General features: G+C 37.7%; 1 protein-coding gene across 1 annotated transcript in view; it reads right to left on the bottom strand.

The window, feature by feature from the left end:
• PRKCE (protein kinase C epsilon) overlaps positions 1 to 18,101 on the bottom strand; it is a 282,922-nt gene that overhangs the window by 48,072 nt on the left and 216,749 nt on the right. Inside the window, exon 11 of the mRNA XM_041477134.1 lies at positions 6,572 to 6,726. Within this exon, the coding sequence (XP_041333068.1) occupies positions 6,572 to 6,726 (155 nt within the window). The remainder of the gene's footprint in view (positions 1 to 6,571; positions 6,727 to 18,101) is intronic.

Below are 18,101 nucleotides of genomic sequence, written 5' to 3'. Positions count from 1 at the left end.
AAGGGCACAGTAAAATTCAATCCTAAGTTTTGTCTGTTAGCAGCAGAATTACATGTAGGAAGGACCTCTAGATTTTTAATGCACTGTGACATGGAAAGCATTCTCTTTTTTCTGTTAGAAGATTGTTTGCAGAGTTTGATTTTGTTTGGAGTTAGTGTACCTGATTCTGCAGAAACAGCTTTGTGTCTCAGCAGTTTAGGAAAACTAATGGGTTTGTTCTGTATCACTGCAGTTCAGTTTCACATGTGCTGCAGCTCTACTGGCTTTTTATTTTGTGTATGTTTCTCTGAGTTAAAATCTTCTTATCAAACGCTGAGAGATAACACACATTTCTTCCTGTTATAAAATAAAGACACAAACATCAATCATCTAAAATCAGTGACATTCACCCAGAAATAAATACAAATATGTTCTGTAACATTTCACTGCTATTATCTGTTGAGAGGTACTGTTGCCCTTTCTATTGAGGGTACCGGAACATGGCTGCCCTCAGAGGAATGTAAACTTGGCATTAACCCCGGCAGATTCCCACTCCCTGCTCACTCTCATTTAACATTAACTCACTCCTATACTGTTATCAGAAGGTAAAGGTCATAGCTTTATTTACACAATACAGCACTATACAAATGGTCATTAAACAAGAAAATCTTGCACCAAATAAACATGAAGCAAAAAAACAATGCTGACCCTTCTACCAAGAACTCCCCCTGGAAGTACCTTGCCATTCCCCAAATAAGGTCAATGGTGCTGGTCTATCCTTCTAAATATTAACTGCCCAGCCCTGCCCCCCCACATACCCAACTCCCACGCAACAGCCAACTAAGGACTTTTTTATGTTCCAAACCCAGGAGAAATTTAAAAAGCATTCGACTGTTGGCAAGACCATGTGGTTCATATCCTATTCCCACAGCCTTTACTCATCCTTCCACAGCTGGAAACCTTGTCAAAGGCTCTCCTATACGACAGAGCCTTTAGCACAATACATAAGCTGGGCAGATGGCAGGGTGGACTCCCTGGGCCCGAATGCCAGAAGCCTGGGAACCAACTCTCCTTCCTGCTTCTCATCTCCCTCAGCTCCGCTCCTCTCCACCCCGGCCCACTGCCTTTTCCTGCGGGGAAGACATCCTGCTTATTTATGCATTTCATGACTGTTGACATGCCTAGATCCAGCAAGAAAAAGTGCAAAGAGGGCAGGAGGCCACTGACTAAAATCCCGTTGGAGCTCATGTTCAGTTTTAGAAACTAGAGCAGGCAGAGCAGAGAGAGTGTGGATGTAGTCCAGAGCTCAAACCCGGCCAGGAGCACTGGTCAGGTGGCGCGGCTTGGGCAGCAGTCTCTGGAGACACTGGGACTCCAGAAAAACCTGCACAATTCACTCCTTGCTTCCTATTTTTACTGAAGCTGATGGAAATACTTTTTTGCTCACTTGGGCCAGAAGCAAACTGTAACTTCTCTGTAGTTATGTTACAGCATAACTTCTCTGTAGTTACAGGCAGCTTATGTGGAGACCAGAAGCAAACTGTAACTTCTCTGTAGTGGACTGCTGCAACAGGCAGCTTATGTGGAGATGACCGTGTGTTCAGCATACTCCTGCACTTAGGTGTGAATATGCCAGGTGAGGGTACAAGGTCTTGCCTTCTTTCATGGGCCACAGCTAAAGCACCAATTTAACCTTTAACTATTCAGAGTTGCAATAACATAATCTTTACATACTTAAATCAAAATGCTCCATGTCTAGTTTTGCTAAAAAGAAAAAAAAAAATAGGGGGGAGGGGAATTTTATTTGGCTGCTGCCACTCAGAAGTAACATAGTAAGGTAAATTGGGAGAATGATGACTTTTAACATGCTAACCACTGACCATGCAACATTTTCATCAGTGTAAATATAACTCCTCATTACTCTGCCAAGGTTGCACTGAATCACACAACCACCAATGAAGTCACACTTTATAAATAAATATTCTTATTTCACATAAAGACACACTAATGAAAGTGCTTTTAATTTTAGGTAGTTCTTCTTTCTGAAAAACTGGTGTGTGCTGCCCTGATAAGCAGGAATGCTGGGAAAACTGATTATCCAGGGAAAAATTCAGTTAGTGTTCAAACAAGTTCTTAGGGTAGTTGTGTATGGAAAAAGCCTGGAGGTACTCAAGGATTGGCATCAGCATATTTACATCCACATTTACCTCAATTCCGTGTTAATAAATCCTTCATCATGACCAACACATTAATTACAGAGTGTAGAGAGCCTCAGAAAGCTCCAGCAAGTTGCAGGCTGGGTTATTACTTCATATTGCTGAGGAACATAATAAACCATAGTTATGAATAAGGACTCCATCGTGACCAAAACCAAACCAAAAAATTTGTGCTACTTTAGTCAATCCAAAGCAGGTGACACTAATTTCCCGGTTAAGGTATTTTTCATCCTTTCAGGTGAACTGAAATTGTATACATTCAGTTTTGTTTTTTTTTTCTTTTGTGTTCCAGAGAGAGTACTTGAATGATTCTGGAGGATAACAGAGACCAAGAAACACACAACTACTGAAACAATGCATACAGCTCACAGTTATTTCCTAAATCATGTATGAACGGGGGACAGTGTCATTTATGTTCCTGAAGAGGCACCCTGTTCTAGTGCCGGTCTTCCTGCCTGGGGGAAAAACAGTTCTTTGTAGGTATTTCAGGACACAGCAGGTCACTTTTGTCACCTCACTTGAACTCCTGCACTGAGAGCAGCCAGCCAGCTACTCCTGACCTCAGCCCAACATCTCCAAGTGAAACAAGAACATGCCACATTTACATATATCTGCAGAAAGAGCACAGGAATGCTGAAATTAAGTGCAAGAGGGGAGTACAGAATTCACAGTTACTTATCACACTGTTTGTTGCATTTTCCCTACATGAGAATATATACTAATATATTTTATATAGACATAATATATATTAATATATTATGAAAACTGACTTAAAATACACCAGACTCCAGGGACAGGTGACACTGAACATAGTCCACAACCTTTCATCACCAAGTTCAAACTCCAGTCCAGCTCACAAAAAAAAATCAAAATGAGATTCCTAGTCCTTAATTCCTGAAGCTTGGATACATTTTTTCTAAGTGGTGCAATTGCAATTGCATAACACGAACAAGGACAAGTGCCAGAAAATGGGATTGAAACTTCTCTAGTGTCTGATTAACTCTACTTGTATTATCAGGCCCCAGTCTGACATGTGCCTGAATAGCTGAATGCCAGATGAGAGGGAAGGTAGCAGGGATAATGTAAATATTTTTATTAGGCTGTTGAAGTGTTTTTGACACAACAGTAACATCAGACATTTAAAAATGCCACCCTAAAAATTATCCTAAAGTTTACCTATCATACAACATGCATTCAGTAATGGAATATCTTTATATACAAAAGTTGTGAGGTTCATCTTTATTTCCAACTCAATAAGCATAAGGAGGATAAACATACGGAAGATATATGTAATTCCAATGAGCATACCGGTAATTGGACAAGTCTGGGAACAACTGCTGGGCTAGCTGCAAAGATGTGAACTCAGAGAATAATTTCTATTGCTAAACAGGGAGCTGGCTTTCTCTTTGAACTCCAGGGGAAATGAGGATAAACCAGTTATTATAAAAGATGATCATTTAGTATCATCATAGCACTTTCTAAAAACCTAACCAACAAGCCAAAGCATGCGCTAAAGCTAGTTATTTACTTCCAAAAATATAACTTTGTTTAGCTCCAAACAAATACTTCCACATACAAGACTGAAAAAAGATCAGAAGGTATAGCAACTATTTTGAAACCTACATTTCCATCAAACATCTTACTTTATTTATATATTCCCCACTTTCCTTGAAGTAATGCCCACACAAGCAACATTTCCCACTTTGGAGAATAACCATTAATTTCACACCACAATGTTTTTTCTAGAAGTATAATTACACAGAAGAAAAGTATTCTTTATTAAAATATCTGAAGGCATGTCAGGTAGTTATGACTGGTAGTTATTTAGGAGCAAAGGTTGTTTTATTTTCTATTTTTTCTTTCCCTTTTCTTTCCTTGTTTGCCAGCTAATAAGAGCTTTGGAGATGTAAAGGAGTGACTTGATCCCAATGCATTTTTAGCATCGTAGTAAATAATGGAGTCAGGTATGGAATAATTAGGCTGAAACTGTTCTCTGCAAGACAACTATTCCTAAGCATGCTTGACATCCACAAATGCATTCTCCCAAGGCCTGGCACATTGTGAATGAGTTCTGACATTTTCTTATGATTAATTAATTTAAAATAATTTCTTCCTTCTACTTGTATTGTACAGTGTAACTGGGATGTTCATTTTACAAATATTTGAACTCCTAGTACCTCAGAGTTCAGAAAATGAATTATTCTTATGAACATAGCTATGTCAAGATCCAAAAGCCTGTGTCAAAACAAAATACAACTGAATCTGCTCCTAATTTCTTCCTGTTGCCTTCAATAGTTTATGCTTTCATCCTACAACTCATGTTCTCATGTGTCTTCTGATCATACACTCAGCATAACACACCATTTACAAGCACATTTACATAGTCTAGCATGCATGTCAGACATGTCAGCATAGTGTCTGAATCAAAAGTTGTGAGTACACTGTGAAGTCTAAATTATGAAACATTGTCTCAAAATGACATTTGACATTTCTCCTGTCATGGAAGCATTCTGCTGATGAAGTTAAACAAAGAACACACGCACACGAAGCGATTCAGTGCATCCAACTAGGAGCCAACACTCAGCAGAAGCTACAGGCAGGACAAGGGAAAAGAGGTAGGAGAGAAGGAGTAGAGAGAAAGGAGGATGTGTGTTAAGGGATGGGAGCAGTGAAAGATGGGGGGGTGAATAAATGTACATTCATATAAAGCAGGGAGATGTAATTTTATACCAATTCTTTCTTGCTGGTTCAGAGAAACCATTAAACTGACTGCTAATTACAAGATATCTACCTCCAGTTTCCAGGAGGAGCAAATTAGCTCAAGTATTTAATGGAGACAAATCCTCAAAATCCTTCACGTTACAAAGTGCCAAGCTTGTCTGTTTCCCTTATGACAGATACTTATAAATTCTGAAGTTGTCATATTCTATTATGTGAGTGTACAAATACCTAGCTTTGGAAATAAATGCAGACAATGAATAGGAAATACGATACGGGCAAGAAAGGTAAGAAATTTGTTGGATCTTCAGCACTTGAAAGCAAACCCTTGTGAATTGTCAGGCCCAAAAGTACAACCCAGTATGCAAATATCATACCAGCATTAATAAATGGAGATTAAGAGCTGCAGCTAGCAAAGAGTTTTATAAAGAAAACTAGATTTTTGATGAAAAGACCACTTTCAAAGACATTTACTTTCCTCAGAAGCTGTGATGTTCTCCTGTTTGCTTTGTCTCTGGAAAGGAGATGCCTTTGAGAAATTTACCTTTGAATCCCTTGGTATATGGCAAGGCCAATTGCTACTAATGGAACTCACCATTCAACCCTGGTTACTAAAAATTTAATATTTCCTTCTCAATTTCTAGCACTCTCAAGACCTGCCTTTATATGAATCCAGGGATGTGAAAAATTCCATATCCTTATCTTGATGTTTTGGTCACAATATTGTGACTGCCTGTCTCTGAGATGACTACCTCAAATCAAAACTGATAACCTGAAAGAGGGTAGGAATATCAAGGGAAAAAATGGAGCTCGGTTACATCTGAAGAATTCAGAGTTTTTACTAGACAGGACAGATTTACATTACAAAACTTATTAAGCATGCTGCTTGTGAGAGCCCAAATTTATCTCAAGTAATAACAGCCTGCTAAAAACAAATAAAAACAGAGAGGAAGTGTGAAATGACAAGATAAAGGATTTATTAAACACATTAACATCAGGGTGAAATTTTTCAAAGTGAATCCTTAGTTTTAATAATACAGCCTATCCCTAAACGCAATCTTCATCCCAGCACAACAAGATGCACTTTCTGTGTGTGCGTGTGCATGGTTGTTGAAGACTAGAGACTGGGGCCAGTGGAGGAGGTTCAAATAGATGCAGGGCACTTGAAAGCAAATCAGAATTGTCTCCAAAGAGCCACTTCCTGCTGGTGACTAAGCCTTCACCCAAACAGTCAAGAAGAAGGGGCATAAGCAAAGCATTGCAAATGACCATCCCGATTGTATCGGAGTGGAGACAACTAAGACAAACAAACTCAGGAAGTGGCAGGGGGTTAGAAACCAAGAGGAAATCTATGGCACAGGGAGGAAAGTACAGAGATTGCGCCGATCTGCAGAAAGGTCACCTCTGGGTCGTACTGTGCCAAGCTTTTTCAAACCCACTTTATTTGGACTAGAACACAAAACTGGCACACACAGCTGGCGACTGCTGCAGAGACTATTCAAATGTTAACATTCTCAATGATAAACAGCCAAAAAAAGTTCTGTGTAAGCAAATTTGAACAAACAACTAATCTAAAACTGGTTGCTAAGAGATGGAGGATTTCAGCCCAAACCATCCCAAAGCCCCAAGAACACTTTATTTTTGATCAAAAAAAGTACCTGTAGATTACGCCATGTTGGTGAAGAAACATGAGTGCTGATGTGACCTCTGCAGCATAAAAGCGGGATCGAGGTTCATCAAATTTGCGTGAGCGTTGGATTTGAAACATTAGGTCTCCTCCATTTACATATTCCATGACGAAAAAGAGGCGGTCCTGAAATTAATTAAACAGTGCTATTTAGCTAATTTCTTTTAGTGACATAAAGGACAGCTTGAAACCACACTTTAAATGACTGAGCACATACATCAAGAAATAAAAGAAACAAATGCTACAATTCTGAAAAAGGAGAAAGCTGACAACCAAAACCAACCAAACCTAAAGAAAATGAGATGAGTCTCAAAGTAAGAAATGAGAAAAAGGCAGTCAAAATACCATATTAAACAACATACACACACAAACACCCACATATCAATAAATACATATGGAATTATAATCAAGTTCATATAATAATAGAGATACTTAAGTGATGTTATTTCTTTTATAGTTTAGCCATGAAAACCATAGTTTTAGAAAATTTAGCCATAGTAACCCATTAAAAGATATGTCAATTTTGTCAACTATTGACAGGCTGCTGGGCAAATTTCAGTCTTCTTTCTGCACTTCTTCTCTTACCAGTTACTTTCTCTGCAAAGCATCTTCCCCAAGTAATGAAAAAATTATTTAGAACTGCTAAGCTACAGAAACCAGTGCTGCCAATCTCAAACAATTATATATGGTTTTTTTCAATTGCCTCAAACCCTCATAATGAAATAGGATTGCATTATTAAAATACGCATCAGATTCTTTGTATATTCTAATGCTTATCACTTCCTTGTTCAAGCTTTCAAACCTATTTCCATGATTGAGGACTAGAAATGAATGTTCCTTGAGAATAGCAACTGAGATTTTCAGGCAGTCACACCATTAACTCAAAAGTTCAGCACATTGAAACAGTCAGAACCGAAAATATCAGCAAACTAAACATGTGCTTGGCATCTTGAACCATTTATTATCTAAACTGGCAATGCAGGTGAAGACATAAAGAAAGAAATGACACACATCTACTTGATATAATTTAGATCCATTTTTTTAAGTGTTTCTTACAATTTTTCATCTTTTCCCCCAGTCTGTACTAATACCCCTGAATCTTCAACTTTCTGCCTGTCCACCCTTGGTGAATGCCTACTCCACATTCTTTATTTCCTTAATGTCAATTATCTACACCTATATGCACATGAGTTTAGTTGCAGCTGGAGGTAATCCTGATGTGACATGACACAGACATTTGTTCCCCTGGTCATGATTTGCAGGTGTGTGAGCATGGGACTTCACCCCTCTGCAGCTCTGATGTCACACTGCAGTTTGCCTCTAGTTCCTAGTGTCTCATGTGCTGGGTTGAAGACAAAGAGACAAGACGTGACATTGCTTTGGACAAACAAAAACAATAGAAGATCGAAGTTAATTAACCTCCCCCAAGTGAATCCAAGCCTGCAGATTACATAGTTTATATGTATGAATCCAGAAATTCATAAATGTTTGTAATTTGTCTTTAATCATCTACTCTACAACTCAGACTCAGAGCACAGCACTTAAAAATACCCTTGAACTTCAGTGTGCACATTAATGCTGCTCATTAAGTGCCTAAATGTTATACTTATCAGGGATGCTTCCTGGAGGAGGCTAGAAATGTTTGTCTGACTTTTTGCTGATTACAGAAAGAGGATGCAGAAAAAAACTTTGTGTCTTTCCTCCTGTATCTTGGGAACACAGAAACTGCCGGACTGGATGAAATTTGGAAAGTCAGGTGAACTGGCATCGTTGCTAAAACATTCCTAATGACTTTGGTACATTTTCTAACATTTTTCTTATCATTCCCTAGGAAGGAAAACATCCTGAAGAATAGCATCAAAACTTCTGGCTGCATCATACACTCAAAAGAGCACGGACTCAGAGCCAGGTCTTTGCTCTTTCTGTAATGCTCAGTACTGCTGATATGTTCAAAATCATAGTGCAGACCTTCTGACATTAGTGTAGGGTTTAACTACCACCCTCTGCTTCTTTAAGCAAAAATAAGGGTCCTTGTGCTGTCTGTCTGATTTATCTTTGGAACCAGTAAGAATTATAGCCTTGCTTTTAAAAGAAAATCTGGTAGTTCTCAGATGGTGTTAGGGTTTCAGAAGCTAGAGCTTAAGGATAACACCAATAGAATCAGGTTTGTGAAGTCAGTCAAAAGCACAGCTGTACTGCTACTGTTCCTACTGGAACATAATATAAGAGGATACAACATCCCTATGAAGAAGACGTGGGCGTTGTCCTTTGTTAGGCTTCTCACTGCTGCACCACAGAATGAGTATCTCTGAAGAGCATTTAAAAGTGTCCCTTTGCAGGTCTTTCCCTAAGATTATCTCACATGGATTCAGTCCAGTGTTTCAAGTCCAAACCCCATTGGACTGCAGGCTGAGGAGAGCTCAGCTAACACTTGCTAGTAACTTCTCCTAACACTTGTTGAAATTGAACTATCTTACACTGCTATTTTAACCTTTCTAAAGTCAACAGTCTGGACTTGAGTGGGATCAAGGAAAACAAAGCTGCAATTCCCATTCTCCTGAGCAGCCATACTCATTCCCAATATGAGTACCATTTGCTGCATCTACAACAGGTAGAAAAAAACCATTACTGATGTGAAGTGATGGTGCTGTGCCTTTTACAGATGGGACTCCCAAATGGTGACCCTCAACTTATCAATGAGCTGGGAACTGCAGCTCCCAATAGTGATAACACCAGAAAAAGACTGATTTACACAATTGTATAGATGAAGGCCATTTCCTAACATGTCAGGATAGACTGTTTTTTCCTCATATTAAATACTCTGTGTTTGATCGAAATGCTTTTTGCGACATTCACTAAATGCCTAATTGCTGACTATTTAATGTCAGAAACGGTGTTTAGTTAAAGCTTCAAGTTCTTTTACTGTAGTCCAGTCTTTTTAGGTCACTAACAGTTAAGCTAACTGAAAATTTAATGTGGACTCTTTAGCAGAGTATCTTGTCACCAGACAGTCTGAACAAAAGGTTTAGCAATATTCTCTGAACAGGACACTGATACCTATCAATCATCTCTCTCTTTTATATCTTCCTTTTTGTGCACATCCCATTCTCATTTGAAAGGGTATTTCTGACATATTCTGCAGCTTACTTGACAATCTTATCAAAAGTATACCTACTAAAAGTACATTTAACAGCTCAGAAATTGAATTTGTTCTGCTATTGAATTTTTCTTCACCAAATCTATATTTCAAGTCACTTTCCCAGCTTTCCTCAGTAAACATTTCAGTTTCCTACTGAGAATTCACAAAAAAAAAAAAATAGTTTGGAAGTTCTGTTCTCTGTTTACAGTGAGTCTGAGAAAGTCCACTAGCATGGAGCAAACAGTAAGATGCACAACATGCCCAAGCACAACAGACCAGAATTTCAACATTAGAAGGTATAATCTTCTTTTGATGAAATATATTCAGTCCCTATGGAAACTACTTTCTTAAAAGCACTCTCTGGTCTTTCTTACTAGTCAGGACAATGATGTGCTCAGCTGAGACTCAGATTTACTTGAAAAGAAGATTCAAGAGAAGAGAGAATATTTTATGAATAGGAGCTGAGATTGACAAGTCCATTTTTTTATTTCCACAGCCTCAACAAAAACAGACACACTATTTTTGATTTTTGCAGTCAAACTTTTTTCTATATTTTTCATCAAGGTTAATGTTTAAAATACAGGTTCCCAACCCTCTGACTCCTTCTTTTCTGTCATAATGCAAGCACACACACAGAGTGACCCAATGAGACCTCTGAGTTCAATACAGAGAGGATGAAATCCTCCCACTAGTAGTGAAATAACTGTATTATTCCTGATCATATGTATCTTGCTATATGTACCACCAGGAGTTATTCAGACATTGAAGTATGAGAATATAAAGTGAACATCCCTAAGAATTATACATTAAGGGGCAATGCAGTGTTTACACAGTTAAAAATGCGACACAAGGTATGACTTTATTATCAGTTGAGTTCCAAGAGAAAATGGAATGGGTTTGGTTTGGACTGCATTATTTTTGAACTTTGTTTTCATAATGTTTGGGAAGTATGTTTTGATGAATAAGATAAATGTAAAGCAGTCCTGGGAACTCTTTAATTATATAAACTAAAATAAAAGGCAAAATCACAAACAAAGACATTACAGATTAATCCTCTCTTGGCACCTATAAAGCAGAAAAAGTACTGCAAAGTAAGCTAATATGTTTTCTGAAGTAATTTGATTCTTTTTTAGGGTTTATTTTAGCCCTTAATCAAACTGCTTTTCCTTGAATTTCTCAAAAGATACGGTTGAATGAGAACACTTAAAATAACAAATGGAAACAAAAGCAGAGAACAGTACATGAATAAGACATTTTAAAAGAAAACTGGATGTGAAATAAACAGGCTAGAAGTAAAAAAAAAAAAAAAAAAAAAAAAAAAAAAAAAAAAAGTATGTTTAACTCTGTATTTCCGCAGTATTCTCTCAGAATATGTTTTCTGACCATAAATGTAATGCTTACACTGGAATGCACAATGGCTGCCTTAATATCTCTATGATTCGAGACTTACCTCTTAACTTTCTTAATTGAGAGTCTCTTTCATGCTTGGTGCCATCAAAAATGGACTCAAAAAACAACAATTTTTCTAGTCTTTGTCCTTATCACTAAATGGCGAAGTACACTTACTAGTTTAACTAGAAATCTTGTTTCATCTCTCTCATTTCACTGCTTTAATTTTGTCCCAATTTAATTTTTCATTTTTTGACATTCAAAATAGCCACCCCCTGCTCTACTGTAAATCCTTCTAATACTTCATGTTTTATTGTGATTATTGCCATTTTCTGATTTTTAGTTTTATTTTTTTTTTTGTTTATATCTGACTATGTATTATGTGCACACCCTGCCACTCTATATTTGCTCAGGTTTAGATGTTATGAGTTTCACTGGACAGAGGTTTTTCTTTTGGAATATTGTACATGTTTTAATTTGTGAAAAGGAGGGGAGTTTTCTAGAAACATCAATAGCCATAAAGTCTAAGGATATAACAGATTCAATCCAGTTCCTCTTTGTGGAGGTGTGATTAATGACCAAGGTCTTCCTACTAGTAAGACCATATAATCTTGCCAATCAGTTCTGATTTAACAGATGACACTGTACAGTCTATTAGTTGTTTAGATGTGGAATAATACCATTGTTAAGGAACAAACTTCTGCGTAAACCCTGTATGAAAGGTTAGACATGGAAAGACTTTGATGTGTTGTTTACGTTAATTATTGTGTAGATCTTAAAAGACTTTTTAAAAATTGTTATCAGTCATTAACCTGTCTGTCCTTTGTTTGTTTTCCAATTAAAACTCATTAACATCAAATTGCAGTCTAAAGACAATTCATTGATAGACATAAAACCATATACAATTATCACTTCAGTCTGAAGAATACAAACTTTTTTTCCCCTCTTTCAAATGAGTCCTAACAGCTGGGGGACCCAATATCCAGTTCAACACAGCCTCATTACTGAAACATCACAAAACAAAAATAAATCATGCAATCTGTCTCCCAGTTTCAAAACTGAGATGTGCATCCATGGCACAAGTCTGAGAACAAATCTTTTCACTACTGTTTTTTGTTTCCCAGTTCAACTTTTATAATACTTAAAATCATTCTGAAAAGGCAGTAAACATGGACTCATGTCCAAAATTCACAATTGATAAATCCTAGCAGCCTACTCCAACAACCATTTTTTCCTTCATTTATGTTTTCATACAATTGGCTGTGAATAAATTCTTCCCAATTCTCACTAGTTCCCTTTCAAAGTTCTTTGTATGAATACAGATTTTCTCCCAATTCCAGAAAGTTGCATTTGAAATAGATTTCTTCAGAGGCCCCTGAAAATATCAAGGAAACTAATAAGTGTATTAAACACAGGTAAATGTAAATGTAAAATAGTTCATATTCTAGTAGAGTACTGTTACATAAGGGAATATATTTAGCCACTAAACTTGTTGCAAAACAAAAGATAAACATACAACTTTTATTGCTCAAGAAGTCAGGTAAATATATCACCTTGGTATGCTTGGTAAGATGATATTTTATTCATGTCTTGCATGTATGGAATTCTTCTTCAACTAATACAAAACTGTGATTACTTAACTCTATTTAAACAGGATGCTCAAACAGCTTGTTTAAAATTACCTAAAACTACAGCAACTGTCCCACCCCTCCGAACTTAAATAAACATTTCCTGCTTCTGATGGAAATTACACAGGCATACTGTACACAAAACTATGTGCAAACCTTCACCACCCTGAGACAAAGACTAACCAGGATGGCAGATTCATTTCCCACAATCTCAGCATTAGGAGGTGAAAGTATAAATCCAAGAGAAAAAACAGGTACAACACTAAAGAAAACAAGAAGCTCTCTCCTGTTCTTGTGATTCCTTTTTGAAGTTCACAGTAACAATCTCCAACAGGACACTATGACATGTTATCAGTCTCTGATTTCAGTGTTTATACTCGGGGCTAATTGTGTTGTTTTTCCTGTTTTGTACCAGGGCTTTCAAGGAGTTCCAAAGAAGAAGGGAACAATTTCTACGAATCCCATATTTCTTGGAATAAATTACCTGTACATAGGAACAGCTGTCTTAAATTTCACATGAGATGTCTGCATCTTTCACTTAGCACAAAATGTACATGTTCACATTTTATATTAGAGGATTTTTTTATCAGCCAAAATTCCACACTCCAAATTTCTCTCAAGCTGATGAGTACCGTTATAGTTAGGGCTTGGTTGATCAGTTTCACTCAGGTTTACCCAGTAACTCCAAATTAATTATTCTGTCCTTGAAAGAATTGCCTTGAAGCTAAAACTTAGACCAGAGAGAATCAGAGAACGACACAAAACTGGATAAGGAAGTCTTGCAAGGTCATCTGGTTTATCCCAGTGACAGGCAGGATCAGCTGTACCTAACCTAAGGGGAGCTAACCTTTTGAATGCTGCAGGGCAGTCTCTGGCCTTTGACAGATCTAAAACTGCAAACCTGAACAGCCCTGCTGAATGGACTCAATTTGGCCCACAAAGACCTAGAAGCAGGAGCCTCTGCTAATCTGCTCTGCCAGAGGGCAAATGGGTTTGTCTGCATTCCACTGCAGTGGAGTCTCATTTCTGCCAGAAATGCCCTGCTCTCTTCTCAGTCCCCTTGTCACCAGCAAAAGCCAGTAGTAAATGATATTCCTTGAACATACTCAGCCTCACAGGTCAAAAATTGTATCAGTTACTGAAAATAAACTGACCTTCTCTTAAAAATCACCACTGATAAGCACTCCTTCACCTCTGGCAGTCTGTTTCAGTACTTGCAGAAGATATCACTGGGAGCTTTTTCACTGCTGCAAATCATTTGCATTACTTCTTACTCTAACCTTACTCAAAGTATCAATTCCTAACTGTGCTGGAAGTTAGATAATACCTTTAGAGAAAAAAATTCTGTGCTTTCCACCTTTGCTTTTTATAGAAAGAACTGGTTACTGGTTTTTCTTGATTTTACAAAACTGATAGCAGAATAATTCTATTTGTAGAGACCTCAGATATTATGCTAGTCAAGAGCCTGTGGGAGAAAAAACACTTCTAAAACCTTGAGAATGGTTTCAAGAATAGCTGGCCTGTTTTGAAACACTCAAAAAGCTCTCTGTACCCTATCACAGCATACCAAGTGTATGGCCAGAGAAAGCTACAAATCAAATGCAATTAGCTTTGAAACAGTGCTTTCAGAATCCGTACTCAAAGGATTTGAGATCTCAAATCCTTTACAGTGTATTACTGTAAAGACCTGCCTTGCAGCATTTACTCAGCTATAATGTGAGTTGCTGGAAAGGGGTTTTTAAGCAAGATGTTTGTCTGAGATCTCTGAATGCCATAAAGCAGTCCTGGTACGTTCACTTTTGTCATGGGAGATTTATGTTGTCTCCTTATGGAATATCCATGGATACTGGAAGAAAATGGGGCACTTAACATGTCTTTCATGCCCATAACACATCCCATAGTACTATTCAACAAGGGAAACGTGGCTAGTGTTAAGTATCTTGAGATAAATTGGCTGGCTTGGGTGAGGGACTTACTATGTGCAAGCAGAAGGTCACAGAACCGTGGAAGTAACAATTAATGATTCAAAGCAGGAAATGTTATCCAGGACCTCACCTATTCTTTGCAAAACGTTCAAGGGATCATTAAATTTTACCAAGACCAGGACTCAAGAAGAAAATTTTGTTTATGGCAGTTCCAAAGACATATCCAGCAACAATCTAAAACTGTCCAAAGTGAAGAGAAACCAGCCTGTCCTGAATTCATTGAGAATGAAAAAATGTGCCCTTTGTTTATCACCCCAGCACTAATACTTCCAGGAAAGTTTAGTTGAATGTTTCAAATATTGAAAGACTCTAATCCCACATTACTATGGCAAGGAAAATTCACTGACATTAGCATCACTTTTGAAATGTACAGGTCTGTCTTCAACTGTACCATAAATGCTGGAATATGAGAAAGCATGGTTATGAAAAAAATCTATGCCCTAGACTCTGAAACCAGCAATCACATACAGCTGAGAATCACAGATGAACATTACCTCCCTCACACAGACCTTTTTCCTGTGCAATTTATGAACACCTGATCTTGAACACAGTCTTCCTAATGTTTTCTCCAGATAATTAATTTTGTCATATTACTATCTGGACCAAATTTACTATGCATTGGATTAGCTGGTGTATCAGGCTCATATTAGGTCTAGTAAAAAAAAAATTAAAAAAAATCTAAAATTTAATTAATCCCGTTTTCTAAAAAAGATGAAATTTAGAGTAATTCAATGTTGCACAGAAACAGCAGGTGGAGAGTGGTCAGCCTGCTTTCTTCCAGCTCCCATTTTACTCACTGAGAATATGACATAAAATTCTAGCTCTGAGTTGCTCAAATAGACACAATTTCATGTTAAGAGCCTAAAATGTGAGAACAAAAATGTTCATTTTTTTACATCCTTCCTCCTTTCAATTAAGAATTCCAATTTTGGTTTTTGTTCTTCTTGGTCACTGATGGATATTATACCTTCTCCCCAAGTGAATGTTTTCTACGTGACACCTATAACATAATATCTAATTTTCTGGCACAGTACCTACAGAGCTTAGTGGTGAGACTCTCTTTAGCTCAATAGGGGTTGAGATCAGGATTTAATTTTTAATACTGTAATATGTAGAATTTATTAGACAAGGGCATGCAATGAAAATGCTGAACAACTTATGTCCATTTGCATTTCATCAGTTCAATCCCGTACCTTCTAACCCTAGAGATGAAGAAAAAGACTTGTAAATTTGGGAAGATCTTCAACCCCAAATTATCCTGTATGGATATGTGTTGTGGTGTTACTGGATTTTTCTGGGAGCTGGGGCAAACCTTTGAGTGCGCCCCCAGCTGCAGTGTTGGTAGCCGTGAGCTCAGTGGTGAGCGCTCAGGGACGGGCACTCTCTGGGTACCAACCCTGCTCCCTGCCTGCCCCTGAAAACCCAAGGAAGCTCCAAGAGCAAGGACCCCAGAAGGGTCCCAGCTGCTGTAATAAGGTTCTTGTGTCCTTCCTCTCATATAAGGGAGAAACACAACTGGAATCCTCTGCAGAAATTGCATGTTTTGTAGTTCTAGTCACTTCAAAAGGGGTATCAAGTAGGAAAAGCTTCTCAGGCCATTTCCCTAATACCTTCATTTGATGACAGATAAGCTGTGAAAAGAGCCTTTTATGAAATTCTTTGATCTCATCTTCTTTTGGTGTTGTTTGGAAAAAAGAACTGTTCTGGTGAGATAATTTTAAAGACCTCTCATTTAATGGCCTGATGCACATGGCAGAAAATTATATCAAGCCTGTAAAATGTCATTATGCAGAAAATGTTACAATGTGCAGGCAGCTATTAATATTCCTTTGTTCTGATTCTTATAGGAAAAAATATAAATACTGTCTTCCAAATAGAACTAACTATAAAGTTTTTGAAGCCACCTCAAAATTTCTAAGAATAACTTTTAACCTGCTTATATTCTGCCAAAGAGCTTAGAGATGGCACATGTCCTAGGTGTCTCCTCAGCTCCTAGGCTGGCTCTGGTACCTTCCTCATCTTTGCAATTCCTGTTTTTTTACACTGTTTGGGCATCTAGTTTATGTCTTTGAGCACACAGGGAAACATATCAGATGCTACAAAACTAATAGGGAACACTCTGGAAGGCAGACAGTTGGTCCAGCAGCAGTGATAAAAGAAGGAAAAGGAACCCAGTTAAAGAAGATAATGAAAGTGACAGGACAAAATACTCATCTGGCAACGAGTTTCACTGAAATTATCCAGCATTGCAAACCCAAACAAAAAACCCAACCAGAAGTAATCAGCTGAGTAGGCAAGTTCTTGTGTCACAGTCATGATACACTGGCTACAGTGTTCTTTGTTTCTAGGAATGCCATCAGCTGACTGAAAGGCAGAAGTTTTCTTCCCAGATCTATGCAACTGCCAGTTGTGAACCTGGAGAAATCTACAATGACTTTAGCAATGTGTTACTTGTATGCAAGCTATCAAAATTATCTCTCGAGAAATGACTTCTAGTCACATACATCAGGACCAGGCATACTGAACCAAAATGGGCAGACAACAGAAGAAATACATGAGGACATTTTCTATTGAAGTTTCTCAGTCTGAATTTTCAGAATTTGTTAGAAAAGAAAGCATAAATGTACAGAACTTGCAAGAACAAATTCTTGCCATTGCACCAGACTGTGAAAGAAGAGTTTTCAGAAGAGTTTTCTTGCATTACAGAATTTACCACTGGGAAAACCTGCTCCTTTTCCCAGCTCAGAATTCTACTTGCCCATGAACAGAGTATTGGACAATACAGAGGGAAAGAAGGCAAAGCACACAGGTGCAAAAAGTTATTCCAACATTTGTTATGCTGTAAGTTAGCTTGCCCAATAGAAGCTTGATATGAACACTAGTGCATTTTTAAAGAAAGGAGTAAACCAGAATTCTCCAACAGCTTTCAAACTTCTTTCCCTGTAATGTGGGAATGAGTGTTGGAAAAATCGTGCTGCAGCAGGGCCAGGTTCTTTACATACTACCTAGATATTCCATTTATGATGGAATGTGTTACACACATTTGCTACCAGATATCCTTTACAGTTTTAAATTGTTATTTCTACCTAAGTAAAAAAAAAAAAAAAAAAAAAAAAAAAAAAGCAATTGTGAAAAGGCTGGTACTTTCTCCACAAAACATTTTTCTTTCCTGGAAAAGAGTAACCAAATGAAACTAGGAAAACAAAGTGTGAGCATTAAAGAGAGGGCTTTTAGTGATTTCACAGTATGAGCTCCTTATTTTGATGTGTCTGTATAATTGACTAATAACTAATGTTTCCATCAGAGCGCTCCATTGCATGTTCCTCATACCGCCTTACTCTTACAACCAACTCAATCACT

The sequence above is a fragment of the Pyrgilauda ruficollis genome, unplaced genomic scaffold (assembly GCF_017590135.1).
Source record: "Pyrgilauda ruficollis isolate IOZ18807 unplaced genomic scaffold, ASM1759013v1 scaffold4, whole genome shotgun sequence".
In the NCBI taxonomy this organism is placed as follows: Eukaryota; Metazoa; Chordata; class Aves; order Passeriformes; family Passeridae; genus Pyrgilauda; species Pyrgilauda ruficollis.
Note: the sequence above shows the minus strand (reverse complement) of the source record. Positions and strands in the feature narration are given on the sequence as shown.